The sequence below is a fragment of the Oryza sativa genome, chromosome 4 (genome assembly GCF_034140825.1).
Source record: "Oryza sativa Japonica Group chromosome 4, ASM3414082v1".
Taxonomy (NCBI): Eukaryota; Viridiplantae; Streptophyta; class Magnoliopsida; order Poales; family Poaceae; genus Oryza; species Oryza sativa.
Window position 1 is genome coordinate 14,458,324 of NC_089038.1, and position 15,915 is coordinate 14,474,238.

Sequence of the window (15,915 nt, forward strand, 5' to 3'; positions counted from 1 at the left end):
TGTTTGTTGTCTTTACTGCTAGACATCCAAAAAATATGATACGGCTCGTGGATATTCTAAAAACTTGATAATTTGCTAGAGGACAACGATACCATTATTTTATTATTTCCGAAACAAATGGAGAGAGAAACAGCATTAAAAAGAAAAGTTAGCCCCTCCTCCTACATGGAACTCTGGAAGTTGATCAGAACCTACCCATCGTGTCCGTGCATGAGAAAATTTACATTTGAAATGAGGCTATTTCTCAGCAAATCGAAGAGAAATTATTACAGAACAGAGCATTCTGTAATCTAAGGACATTGCTTCTCATTTGGGTTTTTCCAATGATCAGTGACTTTCTCATATACTTGGATTATCAAAGTCGAAGAATTGCATGATGTTAATTTTTTTAGATAATGGAAATGGGTTACATCTCCAGCCTCTGCCCGTAGGCACACATCCAAAAAGTCCAGAAGTGAATAGAAAAGAGGTTAAAAAAGGCGAGATGGGACAACCCCCAACTTCTGCCGATAATATGATCTACTAAAATCATGTTTTTTAAAATCATGTAGATTCTATCATGAAATTCTGTAAGTACTACGCCATGCAAACTGGAATAAAAGTTCCTTGGCTACCAATTCCAAGCGTGTAGCACCATTGCGCATAGTATCCTGTTGTTCCTGTAAAAGCATCATACATCAAGAGTGGAGCCAATTGAAACACATGAAGATAACCTGCATGATGTTAGGCATTTTTTTATGATTAAAAACATATCATTACGGCAACGCCAAATTGACCAACATAGAGCACTAGCTCCAAATAAAATCATTTTTTTTGTGGGTCTAGGCACTCCCCTTAGCTAGTTACCAAAAATATCTTTTGCATTGTGGGGAGGGGGAATATTGAAGGCAAAGAAGACACATCGCCAAGCAAAACGTGCAACATGACAGTCAAAGAAAATATGTTGGATGGTCTCTTGTGTATTACAAAAACAACATTGCTTGTTTCCCCTCCATTTTCTCTTTATGAGGTTATCTTTCGCCAAGATTACTTTTTTTGAAGAAACCACATAAATACTTTGATTTTTAGTGGTACCTTTACCTCCCATAAGATCCTCTTGTGGATTCTTACATTGGAATTGATGATCGCATTATACATGGATTTGACCGAAAAATTGCCATTTTTATGTAGCGACCAAATAAAGCAATCCTTTTCATTTGACAAGGTTATGTTAGCTAGTCGAGAAATCAAATCATTCCACTCAACTAACTTTGGTCCTATAATTGATCGTCGGAATGAAACATTCAACGGTGTTGTGCTCATAACCTCTGCCAAAGTAGAATGTCTGTTTCGAACCACATTGTACAGAGAAGGATATTGATATTTGAGTGGTTGCAAGCCCAACCATGTGTCTTTCCAAAATCTTATTTCCATCCCATTACCAGGTTTAAAAGATCCATACTGAAAAATTTGATCTTTTACTTTCATTAGGCCAGCCCAAAATTAGGATGTTCCTGGTTTGTGTGACATGTGGGAGAGGGGTTTACCTTTTAAGTACTTGTTGCGCAAAAGGTCTTGCCATAGGCCATCACCATTAAGAAGCTTGAATAGCCATTTGCTCAACAAACATCTATTCATGATATCAAGATTTAGGACACCCAGTCCACCTTGATCTTTTGGCCGGCATATATAATCCCATTTTGTTAACCTATATTTCTTTTACTGGCTATCACTGCTCCAGAAAAAGCTCGATCGGCAGTAATCCAGTCTCTGAAGTACACCTCGAGGTATTGCACGATGTTAATGAACATCAAGTTTTTGTCCTGAAGCACCGTAAGCTTCCTAAATCAACATCTTATTCTCACCTCTTCTGAATTAGCTACATGGGACCCTGCCTAATTATGCATGAATGCATTCATATGCTTCATTAGGAGTTTAGGACTATACATTGGTCTATGTATATGTCGATGTGTCCATTTCGTCAAAAGAAAAGAGATCCCAATACATTGATCATGATGTTTGGAAAGCTGGAGCTAATTAAGCAATGCATGTGACACTAGAATTCCCCATACTTTCCATGCCTAAACTCAAACCAAAATCAACATGAATTTATCGAACTTTCAATACATATAGGAAGTTAAGCGATTAATCCAATAAAAACTTCACACTCTCTTGTTATATATACTAGAACTTTAGGCGCGCTTCGCGGCGCCCTACCCGTTTGTTATTGGTAAAAAGTATCACAAGTCAGGATATGTATGCACTTATATTGGTAAATGTTGAGTACGAAAGGACTTCATTCTAGCACAGGCTGTGATATAACTTGAATTCCGATGTTACATGATGATTTGAAATAGACCCTGAATACTGTCAGATAAAAAATACCTAATAAGTTCAGAAACCACAATTATTTATAATACCCAAAAGAGCAAGAAAAGGTATAATAATGTATTGAAAAACAGTTTAATCATTCATCCTCTTTTAAAAGAGGTTAATTCAGTTCCATTACGGGGCATGAATCACAACTAAGTTGTAATGTAAAGGACTATGTTTGCAATCACTTAAGAAAATAAATATTCTTCAATCGCACATGGAGACTCAGAATTTGTATGCACCAGGTTTCTGGTTTTCATTGCCCGTAAAATTAAGTTCCTAGCAATCCTGGAAGGTGAGTAGACACTTTACTGGTGTGCACGCGCGCATGTTTAATGTGACATGGAGATTATTACAGGCAGCACACTGTGGAAATGGCAGAGTTAGGTATAATGGTAAATCACTTTTTACCCCTTTTCACTGGAAATAATGGTGTTCACTCATGAGGGAGAGGCACCCTCAAATTTCCTTACTAAACAGTTATAGGTGTAAAGAATGTTCCTACTTCCTGTCCTGCTACCAAATAGATAGCCCAGTTCTTTCGTGAACTCTGAAAAGACAATGAAATGCTTTTGCACTTGCACATAGTGGAAAAATTGGTAAACAAAAAAAAGACTGCCAGCCCTGGTTTCTTCCTCTTATCCCTTATATTAATTTAAAAGGAAAAGATTGACATCATGTTCACAAATTTCCAAAGATTTGGGTATAAAATGATACATCTTAAACTGCAATGCAACTGCTTAGCATAGTATAACATGAGAAAGCACAGCCACAAGGTTGCTTGATAGTTAAAAATCTACTTCACATATTAGGAAGAAACATGCCCCTACAGTTTTGACATACCTTAGCATCATATATGGTGGCAACTAATCCTTTTTACATGAATAAGAAAAAGGAGTCATCGGATTTGACATTTATAATAGGATTGCACTTATTACTCTCTAAAAAGGTCTGACTTATCTGCGTGCATAACAATACCTTTCGAAAAAATACATCATATCAGATGAAGAGCTATAGAAATACAATGCACAATTAAGCTGAAAGGAGCATATAGAACAAAAACACATTAACAATGTACAGCACCTACTAAACCTATTTGATTACATCAATCCACTGAATTATCAGCTAAAATCCACTTCTAGATGCTCCCTCAATCATACCAGCTTACAAAGAACATTTTTCGGACTAATCTCTGCTTCAATATCTGGTATTTGGTACATAGGCCCAAGAAAAAAAAAATCAGAGAGAATTTTCCATGTTCTGATTTGTGATTCTAACTTATGCAGTTATTAAACATAATCCAAACAAAAAGAGAATATTTTCTATGTTCTATAATTTGAGTCTTAATTCAGATTAGATTGACCTGAAATCTAAAGATGTCATGAATCTTCAGATTTTGCATTTGATTCTGTGACATTATATCAAACAGCTAGATGACACCTTAAAAAACACAATGAAGCAAAACCATCAACCATCCAAACCCTGTCCTGACTCCTGACCATCTCCTTAAAATATGTAATGGAGCAGAGCGAACCACAGTGGTTTCATGAAAATAATCAGTTGACACTTTCAGCATGCTGTCAGCTGGTTATAACACACCTACTGGGAGCAGTTATGCCAGAGCTGTTGCCTCGGCTGAAAACCATTGGAGTGAACATCTAAGCTTTGGTTGTTGGAACTATATACAAACACAACCAAAGAAAAAGATATGCAGTACAAATCAGAAATACTGTAGCATTCCTGATTAAAAAAAAAGGTAGACTATCATTTGTAAGGGAATAATGGTGTATGAAAAAGCAAAGCTAGCGAGGGAACTGGAGGCAGGAAATGGAAGATACATGCCAAGCATACATAAGTGAGTGTAGAAAGGAACGGGTTGTGGCTTAACTCACCAAAAGTGACCATGAGAAGCAAACTACAAATGGACCCTGGGCAAGGCGACAACACATGGTTCCAATATCACCAGATCTGGAATCGTTAAACAGTGGTGGTGCCGCACGGCCGACAGAGCATCAAGCTAACCAGCACCCACAGTATTGACAAACTTGAGCACCTTCTATGGCAGCAACCAATCCTTTTTATACAGATAAGACAAAATCAATTATCATATTTGATATTCATATTTATAATTAGATTGCATTTTTTCTCTTTTTTGAAAAAAGATTCCACTTATCTATTGACCAACACTTCAAAGTATCACCTAGAGTAGAAGGCAAACTGAAGAGAAAAACATAGATTTTAACAATCTTTCACCTTCTTGTACATAGAAACACAACTGTAATGTACATTAATCTGCTTTTTCATTAGCCGATGAGGACGGTAATTTTAACAGAGCTAGGAAGATGCAAAATAAATGGCTCAGCAAAAAAGAGTAAGTTGTGTCTCCTAGGCAAGAAGTTTTTTGGATTTAAATCAACAGCAACTATGAAATTGTAAGTCCCTTAAATATAATTGCATGAAAGCACATAAACCATTTCTTGCATACTTAATTAAACTCCTACTCTTAAACCCAATCCAGTCTAGAGCATACATTTTCATTTAATAAAGTTTTCCCGAATAAGTAACTTGAGTTATGTCACAAATAATGTTTTCACTATTTTCAAGTCAGGGTTATGTTTGCCAGGCAAAGTCAATAGGGACCCCCAACATCCAAAGCAACATTATACCAGCTCGGAAAAAAATCTGAGCATGTCAGGTTTTATTGGCTGATGTGCACTGAGTAACATAAGAAAACTTAATTCACCATCATTTCACATAATAAACATCTACTGAATATGCCAGTATTTTACACGGCAAATATAAGAATGCTAGAAAAAGAAAAATAATTTGATTCACCATGCAACTTTCTCCGCTTGAACTTTTACAGCCATGGTTACTCAAGCTGTCGATCCACCCCCAAGAAGGGTCATCATGCTGGAACAAAAGTAGTCCATGCATAACAATAACTTTTCAGAGAATAAATCATTTCATAGGATGAACCATAGAAACACAAAGCACATTCAACCTAAAAAGAGCAGGTGTGTAGGTGCTCGACGGCATGGCACACAATGACGCAACCTCAAACTGGCCTAAATTATAAAGTGGTTATGAACATTCAGATTTTGCATTTGATTCTGTAGAGAACTACAACAAATAGATAGATGGCACCTAAAAATCGGATTTAAATATGCAAATATAACCAGCTTATTCACTACTTAGAATCCCATGTTATAGCTGAATCTAATAGTTACAGAGGTTCGCAGGCAGTGATCAAGAAATATATGGGGGTATCAATTTTAATTAAAAAACATTTGCAGTTCTACAGGAAAAGATTTGCCATCTATATATGTACCAAGATTTCAAGTTCTACCAAGAAAAATGCAGAGTCCCTAAGCAGCGCATGTAGGTGTATGAATCTTGGTAGATATTTGCACGGGCCATACCATTAATCTCTGACCTCCAACCATTATATATATATAGATATATAGATGGCAAGCGGCTAAGATTGTGGCAATAAGTCAAAAGCAGCTCATGACCATGGACAAGCAAGAATAGAGGAAAGGTTTGCACTCATCTGAGAAAAAACATGGCTGGCAGGTGGTAGACACAGAACGGGAAGCAGATCAGTCATGCATAGATCCAACATGAAGGGGATTTCTTCTTCTTTTTTTCCCTTGCACACATCAGAACGACTTCCCCAATGGGTCAAGGGGTGAGGCAACAGATTGACCTCCTTACTATCGAACTCCATCACCGTGCCGCGGATCTAGTGCCACGCCGTCCGCTCCCTCTGCTTGCTGGGAGGAGAGCGGTGGGGGAGTGCCAGGAGATGGGGGAGAACAGGGGAGAGCTCGAGGGGGAGGCTGTCGTCGGCGAAACTCCATCACCGCACCCAAATCCAATCCTGCACCATCGAGTCCCCCAGTCCCCTTGCTCCACTGGGAGGAGAGTGATGGAGGGAGCACCAGGAGAAGGGGAGGATAGGGGAGAGCGCGAGGAGCAAGTTGTCGTTGGCGAGGAGAAGCCGGGGAGGGAAGGCAAGGCGGCGGCGGCGCAAGAGCGGGGAAAGGAAGAGAAGGGGTGGGTGAACAGTGGTGGCTAGGGTTTGAGGGGAATGGAGGGGATAGGGATGTTCTGTTTTGCAGAAAACACCCTTACTTTCCTTTTTTCAGAGCGCGGTCCTATATTTGGAATTTCGTCTCCTTCACGTAGGATATACCAAGACATTGAGGGCTTTTACAAAAGAATACAAAATACAGAAACATACAGTGAGGGACTTAAGAATGATTATCAAGTTAATCAAGGACTTTTTTGCAAGATTGCCAGCTCCAGCGCCCAGCGTGGACATCACGGGAAGCGAACACGCCAGCCGAAAAACCGCAGAATCGCTGTGGTGCGAGCATTCTATGGTCCTCTTTAATATCTCCGATATACTGCACTCTTGTATATTCCCACTGGAAAGAGCTGAAATTTATATGGCTAATATTTATGAGAAATTTTCTTCTATTCTGCTGTTTCTATATGTACAAAAGTACTATGATTTTATTATATTAATTAAGTATTTTAGCACAAACAGCGTCTTGGAGTGCAGATCCATATCAATTTATGCGATTATATTGTAAACTGACATAACATTTCTTATTAAAAAGACACAACCTCATAACATCACCATACTGTTTAAGACTTGAGTCTAAAAGCATGTAACTTCACTTAATTGCATCAACCGGTTTTCCCAGGGGTTGGAGAGCTGCTCCCCATGCTCGAAATATATTTGCATGCTAGCAATTTACAGAATATGAAATAAGATATGACCAGGTCAGAAATCAACCTAAGCAAGCACAAGACGCCACTAGCACATAGGGGTGAAAACGGTACGGAAACTTTCCGGATTCCGGACTTATTTCCAAAACGGAATCTGTTGGTTGGAATTTTTTCGGAAATGGAAACGAATTCGGAAATATTTTCTCAGAAACAGAATCGAAAATGATAAGGGCAGTTTTGTCGGAACGTGGAATCAGTCGGAAACTTTCTGGAAATTTTCTCGGAATACCCTGGATTTTTTTTAGCACTGAATAGTGAATACCATGGTGTTTGGCTTTTTTATTTAAAAAAAAATATTTGTTATGCAAATCTACCACGGTGTTTGGCTTTTATTTTTTTAAAAAAAATATTTGTTATGCAAATTTGAAGTTACATAAGAATATATTTTTTCTGCATTGGGATTTATCAACAACATTACTCTCTTAAATATAGATAATTTATTCCATAGATTTGTGTTTTGTGATGTACTGTTGAGACTTAACAATTGGACTTATATGATTGTGTTTTATAATAAATTGTTGACCGTTGAGACTTGAGAATTGAATTTATCAGTTTGATGGGTTTTTGTATTCTAATAAATTTTCGTTACCGTATTCGCGCCGGTTCGTTTTCACTCTGTTTTCGGTTTCGATAATATTCGATTCCGTTTTTGTATCCAGCGTTTCCGATTCCGAAAAAAAATTGAAACGAAAACGATAAAGATGGTTTCCGTACCGTTTTCACCCCTACTAGCACACATGTTGCACAATGGAACCAACTCCTAAATCCAATAAAGCGGCGGTTGGGTTCCTAATATACTTGAGGGCAACACCTTGGTCTCCATGTGCAGGAAACTTTTTTTCATGAAATGGTTTTCCCAATCCGATGTTATAAAACTGTAAGAGCGAATAAATAGTAATATATTGCCGCCTTGATATAGTTTCTATCCTTGAAGCCCAAACATATATATCATTGGTAGCACTATGCTTTTGTAGGGTTGCATTTCATGGTATCCTCTGAAAGAAATAAATGAGACAACTATAATTGAGTAGTTAATACAAATATATGTATGCAGTTATTTCATATTGCTACTATCTATAGAGCATAACGGAGTAATAATAATTTACGTTAATCAATTTAAGCTAATGCACAACAAGAAAAAAAAAGTTTCCAATTGTACAGCATTCACTATTTTACGGGGTGTACGACATTGCATCCTGTTGAGCCTAATGTTCAACTCACAAAGACTAGGGTGACAAGGTATCATGGGTAATCAAAAGTTATCAAGGTAGGATATAATGAAAATTAGGTTACGCTACCCATCATTAGTTCGTAAATAAAATAATGCATGTATTCAAAACAAAACAATTGATAAAAATGGGATCAATATGTTCAAAGAGTGCACTTGCGTTGATCCCAGTCTTGCACGACATCTTCTGAAACAAACTGCTCTTCTGCTCCAATGTCTATACGATCGCAAACGAAAAACAAATAAACAAAAGAAAAATCTAACTAAAGAACATAAAATGAAACAACAAATTAAACCAGGACGTAGAGCTCGATTTTAGAGGACTTAAGGTGGAAGAATGGATTGAATCAGAGTTCGAATGGAAAATTTATAGCCTTCAGAAGTTTGAATTCAGAGAAAATCTGAGGGTAAAAGAAAAAAGTAATATTCCGGGAATATTCTTTGGATACTTAATTTCGGGGATTGAATTTTTTCTGACAAGAAAATATGTGTGGGGCCCACTGACAGTGTTATGGAGTATGGTGGACTCGGTGTATGTGGACTCAGCTGATGCGTATGGACATGAGGTGATACAGGGCAATGATGTGGCGCTGACAGGGATGGATCTAGGGTTAAATAGATCCAATGGTTGAGATTGAATCAAGGGTTTGGATGGCTGTGATTATTTGGGGATTTTTTGTCGCGGGACCCACAGATCAGCTACACAACGGAGGAGGAAGAGCAGCCATGGCTCCATGGGCACGCTCCGGCACAACGGCATTGACAACATCGTTCTGTGGCGACGGCGCACCGAGGCACTGGCTAGCTGCGGTGTCGGTAGGAGGAGGCAGAGGCGAAGTCGGTGGCACGGCGACAGTGGAAATAGCAGGAAAAAAGGGGAGGAAAAGGGGCGACGACCGGCGGTATCTATAGAGGGAGAGGTTAGTGTTAGGGCGATGCATAACACCAATTTAAGGAAGGACGACACCGGTTCTCCTTGCGCGGCTTGTGGAAGTTCAGCGGCGGCTATGCCTCAGCGTAGGGCGTGGGCTGAGTCGGTCCCCATCGACGGCAGCGTGGGCCAGCGACGCGGATGAAAGGAGAGGCCAGGCTGAGGGTGACTCGTGGGCTCCGGGATTGGCTTCCTGGGCCTGTGTAACGCCCTGAAAATCGCTCTAAGTTTAAATTGTGCTTTAATGCATTTCTAGAAATTTAAAAAGCCTAAAAGAGCCTCCAACAATTAAAATTCACCAAGATTTATGTCAAGTTGGCTAGTGGGTATTTTTAATAAGTTCCCCATGCTTCAAAATGTGTAACCAATTTTTACTTGAATTTTCAGAGCATCCTAAATAATTTTAAGGCAACAAAAACAATTAAAGGAATTTTATAAAAAGGAAAAGCTAAAAGAAAACCCCTTCCTCCTCTTGGGCTGCTTCCAGCCCATCTCTCCCTCTCTTGGCCCAGCCCAAGGTGAACTTATTCCCCCCTCCCCCTCCCTCTCCTTGGGCCAGCCCAGCTCATTCCTTCTCCCTCGGACTAAGTCCATCATTCCTCCTTCGCGCGCCCAGTCAGAGACAGGTGTGCTCCCTCTCGATGACAGGTGGGTCCCACCCGTCATCCCTAACCTCCAGCCATCCTCTCTCTCTCCGGCCGAATTCCTACCGACGGCAACCTCAGATTCGCCTCCTCCACTCGCCGTTTCATCAAATTAATTGAGGGGAATTAATTTCCACCTCATCCTGTCCAATTCCCCCATAATTTCACACTCGATCCCGCATTATTTGCGGTGGATTTTGATGGTGTTCATCAATGGTGAGCTCCACCATGGCCGGCGTCGATCTCCCTCCCCGGCACCCTTATCCCTCCCCTCTGGCCTATAAAAGGGACCCTCGACTCCCTCCTCCCTCCCCACACACCGCCGCTCTGTCCCTCCTCTCTTCGCGGCCGCCGCGCCGCTCTCTTCTTGTGCCGCCGCCGTCACAGCTCCGGTCGCCCCTCGCCGGTGGTCCGGACCTCGTCGGAGCCCGGCGTCGCCACCATCCGCTTCTTCGCTTCCTCCTCTTCCCCGTCCACCCCTCCGTCGAGCACGAGGACCGCGGGAACGACGACGACGCCGACAACCCGAAGTTCCTCGTCGTTTCTCCCTCGCCGCCAGCAACACCGTCGACCTCTCGCCGCCGTGTCTGCTCGGTGAGAACCGTCACCTCCTCCTCTTTTCGTTTTTCCCTTTCCTGTAGTCCGTCGCACCGCCGCCGCGCCGTTGGCCGTCGCCGGCGAGCCGCCTGGCTCGGTTGCTGTCGTGCCTGTGCGTCGGTGTGCCGTGAGCCGCCCTCGGTGTGCTCGGCTCACGGTGGATCGAGCGGCTGGCAAGTGGGACCCGCTCGTGGACCGGTCCGCGTGCGCTCTCTCTCAATAATTCAAGTTTTCCTTTAGAAAAATAATTCACAAAATTGTAAATTTCCATTTAAATAACAACTAAACTTCAAATGGCCATATCTTGACCGTTTGAACTCAGAATCGACCCGTTCAAATCTCTAGTTTCCCCTTAAAAATGAGTAGAACCCATTTATGTGCTTTGTCGCTTCTGTTCATGTGGTTTTTATTAGCCTTTTTATATTTCTTCGTGTTGGTCGTGTAGATCCCGCTGTTCCGGAAGATCAGCTCTTCATCGCCGTTGACGCCGAAGACTTTGTGAGCGAAGGCAAGTCATATCTACCTTGAACATGTTGAATCCCATATTGTGAAAATTATGTGGTTTTACTTATATTGCATTGCTTTATAGATTATACCGTTCATTATTAATATTGTTTTATTAGTTATTCCTATGCTCTTTGTTATGGCCATGATGTTGATTTGATATCCATGATCATTGTGAACCCTAGTAAAATTATAACTTGACTAGTCTAGTATCCTACATGATGGACTAACTAGTTGTTTTAGGTAAATGCTTAGTCATGCTTAGTTCCAACCTACTCCCTCCGTTTCACAATGTATGTCTTTCTAGCATTGCCCACATACATATAGATGTTAATGAATCTACACACATACATATGTCTAAATTCATTAACATCTAAATAAACGTGGGCAATGCTAGAAAGTCTTACATTGTGAAACGGAGGAAGTAGAACTTTTGGATAAACTAGACTATGGTGGTTAACAACTAAAACTGGATTAGTTATGGACTATTGACTGGTTTGTCAATAGATGGGTGATAAAATGCTTTGTACAACTAAAACATATTTTTGGGCTGGGCTTGGGGTGCAAGCAGGTTATTTTGGTAGTCACACCCCGGCTAATATAAGGACCGGTCTTCGGGCCTCTGTTGCAAGGCATCTTCGTGCAACCACAAGTCTAGTGGGTAAGGCCTGACTAGAAGTTTAGATCTTCTCAAAACAAAGACCATTGGTTGGAAGCGTGTGGGGCCTGGATTAAGGCCAATTTTCACTCGGTGCAAGGGGGGACCTGTCTCGTCCTGGGGGATCCGGCATCCTTTACCTTGTCGGGGACCGGCGGGCGGCGAAACCTCAGCGGGTTCTCCTGTTTTGGGTAGACCTAGATGGATAGTCTTGTCACGACCTCTATTCGAGTACTGTGATAGTACCCGGTGCGTGGTAACGTGTGTTGAGGTTGTGTCTTGTGGGTAAAGTTGTACACCTCTGATCAGAGTTAAAAATTATTCGAATAGCCGCGCCCTCGGTTATGGGCAAGCTGAGCAATGTACCCAAAGTTAGTTTTGTTTTATAAAACCTTGGGAGGGTGAAATCATGATGGTGTAGTCATGTGGAGATTAGCCTGGGTTAAGACAGGTTCGCAGGCTCATGCGACCTTGATGATATGAAAATATTGGCTTAGAACAGGATCGTGTTTTAGAATGAGCTTTAACCTGATTAAAATGTTTAAACTATGGCTTTATGCAAAATAAACCCTATTAGGCCATTTCCTTGTTTACCCTATGCATTATTGTTGCATTTCCGGTGTGACTTGCTGAGTACGGTGGTGGTACTCAGTCTTGCTCACAAAAATAATCCAGAGGATGGACCTGAGGAAGATGAAGGCTTGGATCTCTAGTTCGCTCCGCCATCAAGTGCCTGTTCTGTAGTCTTCCGCTGTTTTATTTGTTTATCTTTGAGTGTGAGGGCCTAAGTCGCCCATGTAATAAAGTACTTGCTTTACATTTCCGCAAGTGTGGCTTGTAATAATCAACAATGTCTATGTGTACCTCGCCTTCTGGGACGAGGATTAATGCACTGAGCGTTTGGAAATGGTGTATATTTCCGGGCGTGACAAGTTGGTATCAGAGCCACCTTGACCGTAGGATGAGCAAGTGGTCTAAGCCTTAGGATGATATTTTTTTTTTAGAAAATAGTTCTTTAATTGTGGAAACTTTTTTTATTCTATCTTCACCCTCTCTTGCTTTGCAAAATTGTTTACTAATTCTTTGTTCTGTTTTTTTGAAAAATAGATGACCAGCCTTGGCCCCTACAATGGCGTCTCACTTAAGGGGTTAGTTCTGCAGCTTCGCCACTTGATCGTTGAGCTGGGCTACACCGAAGAAGTCCAGTTTGTTGGTACCACTGTGCCAGACGAAGGAGAAAAAGAGTTGGCATCCCCCCGATGGTCAGTCAAGGCCACCTTGCTCTCCACCAACCCTAGCTTGGAATCATTGGAGCTAACGGGAGGGACTGACACCTTCATCGACGCATGCCAAGAAGTGGTGCTTCTGGGCATTGGCAGGCTGCTTCAACGACACTGGACACGTCTGCAACACACTCCATTCCGCTATCATCCTACTCGCAGTTTGGCGGAGGACTATGCCACCTTCAGGGATGCCGAGCACGAGAACGACACCACGATCGATCACCTGGCCAAGATGGTGCAGGCGTATGATGATGCTCGTGTCGACTACTACAAGATGGCGAAGAGAGGTTTTATTCAAGCTTCTAGTAGGATTCTACGGCTAAGGAGGAAGAACCTGTGTGTGAAGTTGGAGATGGCTAGCCTGAAGCGGGAATTGCGTAACCTCGAGCTCGGACATGGTCAGGTTGGAGAAGGAAGCTCTGTTGTGGGGTCTAAGCGTTGCCGTGTTGGACCGTCCTTGAAGATCACGACACGCAAGCGAGATGGCCTTCCTCCGATGGTGCACGATGCTCAAGCGTCAGCCAGGGTGATTGTCCAGAACTACTTGGAGCGAAGGGGATTGACTGTGGCTCTTGCCAATGAAGATGACTCCAACGACAACTCCTATGACGGTGATGATGAGTCAGAGCCGACAGTGGACGACAACGCAACAAAGGACGAGTAGACGCGTAGTCTTAGTACGCGTCTATTTTTATCATTTATCTTCTACTTGAGTTTGTTGCCTTGTGTGCTTTTTGGTATGGACTATATCGACCCGTTGTGATATAGCTGTACCTTTGTGGTGCTTAAGCAACTTGAACTCTATGTAACCAACATCACATCAATAAAATTTAAATAAGTTGGTTTAATAGCTCGTGTTCTTGTCCTAATATCTCCCTTCTTTCTTTTCCTCTCATCTTGGTTACTACAGATGGTAAACACAAGGAGTATTGCTACTAACAATGCTCGTGCTGGGAACTCAGCTCAGAATCAGAATCAGAACAAGAACCAGAACCAGAATCAGAACCAAGGCCACGCACCACCACCGCCACCTCCACCAATCCATGATCACCCCAACTTAGCACAAGTGCTCGCCAATCAAAACCATCTCATCGCAGCTTTGCTCCACCAAATGCAAAACCCGCAAGCACCTGCTGCTCAAGCTCCCATACACGCTCCACCACAATCAAAGCTGTCGGAATTTCTCCAAGTCCGGCCTCCCACTATTTCAAACACAACCAACCCCGTCGAAGCAAATGACTGGCTGCACGCGGTTAACAAGAAGTTGGACCTTATCTAGTGTACTGATGAGGAGAAAGTCGCTTTTGCCGCTCACCAACTGCATGGCACTGCTTCCGAGTGGTGGGACCACTTCCAGGCCACCCAACCAGCTGGACAAGTTATTACTTGGGCTCGTTTCTCTATTGCTTTTCGCAGAGCTCACGTACCTGCTGGAGTTTTAGCCCTGAGGAAGAAAGAATTCCGTGAACTCAAGCAAGATGGCAGGACCGTCACTGAATTTTTGCACGAGTTCAATAGGTTGGCCCGCTATGCTCCCGAGGACGTTCGCACCGATGAAGAGAAGCAAGAGAAATATCTTGAAGGGTTGAATGATGAATTGTCAATCCATCTCATCTCTGGTGACTACGAAGACTTCCAAAAACTAGTCGACAAGGCGATCCGCTTGGAGGACAAGCACCGAAGATGGAAAGCAAGAAGCGCAAGTTGGCTAATGCGAGTCAATTCGTGTTGTCTGATAGTGTGTAGGTAACTTATGGTCAGTCTTGGTTAATGGTGAGGATCGAGACTATGCTCAGGGAGGAGCAGATGTCCAGTGCGGTTGGGATACCATGTGAGAAAGCGACTAGAGTTAGGATTTTTGGAGGTCAACTTCGGTCAACGTGGGATCGGGACTAGACAAGGGAGCAGTTGAGGTGCAAACGGTCAGTGATAATGGGTGACGAAGTTGGATATGAGATGGCACATAGTGGATGGACACCGTGTGGGAGAGATCTTTGCAACGGGCTTCACGAGGTGTTTCTACATTAAGCGTTGGTGTTCGTGAAGGAAAACGGAAGGAAAACTGTTGAGGATTATATGGTTTCTACAGTGCTTGATGTACTGTAGCGATGGTACTGTATCATGCAGCATATGCATAGAGGATTATCTGCAGCTGCGGTATATGGAAGAGATATTTACAATTTGGAAATTGTAGATTGGTTTGGAAATTCAGCAATAGAGTCCTATTGGGAATATGAGTTGTATTTCTACTTTGAGTAGGAGGTTTTCGGTATAAATAGAGAGGAAGGCTATGCCTTGAGGGTAAGCCAAGTTTGAGAGATTAGATAGGGTTTCGTGAAAACTTGCGAGGGGTGCTGTGGCTGCACTTTATAAACAATACTTGAGCAATAAAGATCATATTTAATCATCAAGGCATCGACGATCTATTCTAGTTTCGTAAGTTTTGCGTTTATGTTTGATTTTGGCATTAACTTGTGATTGTTCGTTTTGCTACGATTTTGTTCAATTTAGTCCATCGAAAACCTTTCTAATACTTCATTGATCAGATCTGGAAAGTTTCATTCGTTGGTTCGTGCTTGATTCGAATTTGCTTAAGTTTTATGTTTAGTTCAGATTTGCTGAAATTCCGAGACAGCTGACTTTCGAGGGTGTTTTCTCTTAAACCGTTTTTTAGTTTACATATCCCTCCGGTGGAGTTGTTTCTTGGTTTGTCTAGTTTATTTTGTCAACTTTTCAACTTGATCCAACGGTTGGCATAAGAGAAATTGACATTTGACATTAAGAGACCGGCCATGCCTCGGTTGGACCGACCCTAACAGGTCAGATAGACCGCCAGATCTATCAAGATTAGATTATTTGACTTCCACTGACTTAATCGTTCATCCCCCTCTTGTAGCCTTGGTTACTTGTGTTCTCTT

At 41.9% G+C, this 15,915-nt stretch overlaps 1 protein-coding gene and 1 long non-coding RNA gene across 2 annotated transcripts; one reads left to right on the forward strand and one right to left on the reverse strand.

The window, feature by feature from the left end:
* Window positions 1-360: 360 nt before the first annotated feature.
* LOC107280512 (uncharacterized) lies at window positions 361-6,433 on the reverse strand. The gene is made up of 3 exons (XR_010740590.1): window positions 5,188-6,433; window positions 1,527-4,426; window positions 361-659 (listed from the first exon to the last, which is right to left on the reverse strand). It is a non-coding gene; the product is annotated as an uncharacterized lncRNA (long non-coding RNA).
* A 3,610-nt stretch (window positions 6,434-10,043) lies between these two features.
* Window positions 10,044-13,845, forward strand: LOC107280693 (uncharacterized). Its single transcript, XM_026025249.2, has 3 exons — window positions 10,044-10,549; window positions 10,998-11,060; window positions 12,822-13,845. Exon 3 carries the CDS (start codon window positions 12,822-12,824, stop codon window positions 13,659-13,661), a length of 840 nt encoding a protein of 279 aa, XP_025881034.2. The 5' UTR covers window positions 10,044-10,549; window positions 10,998-11,060; the 3' UTR covers window positions 13,662-13,845.
* The last annotated feature ends 2,070 nt before the right edge of the window (window positions 13,846-15,915 follow it).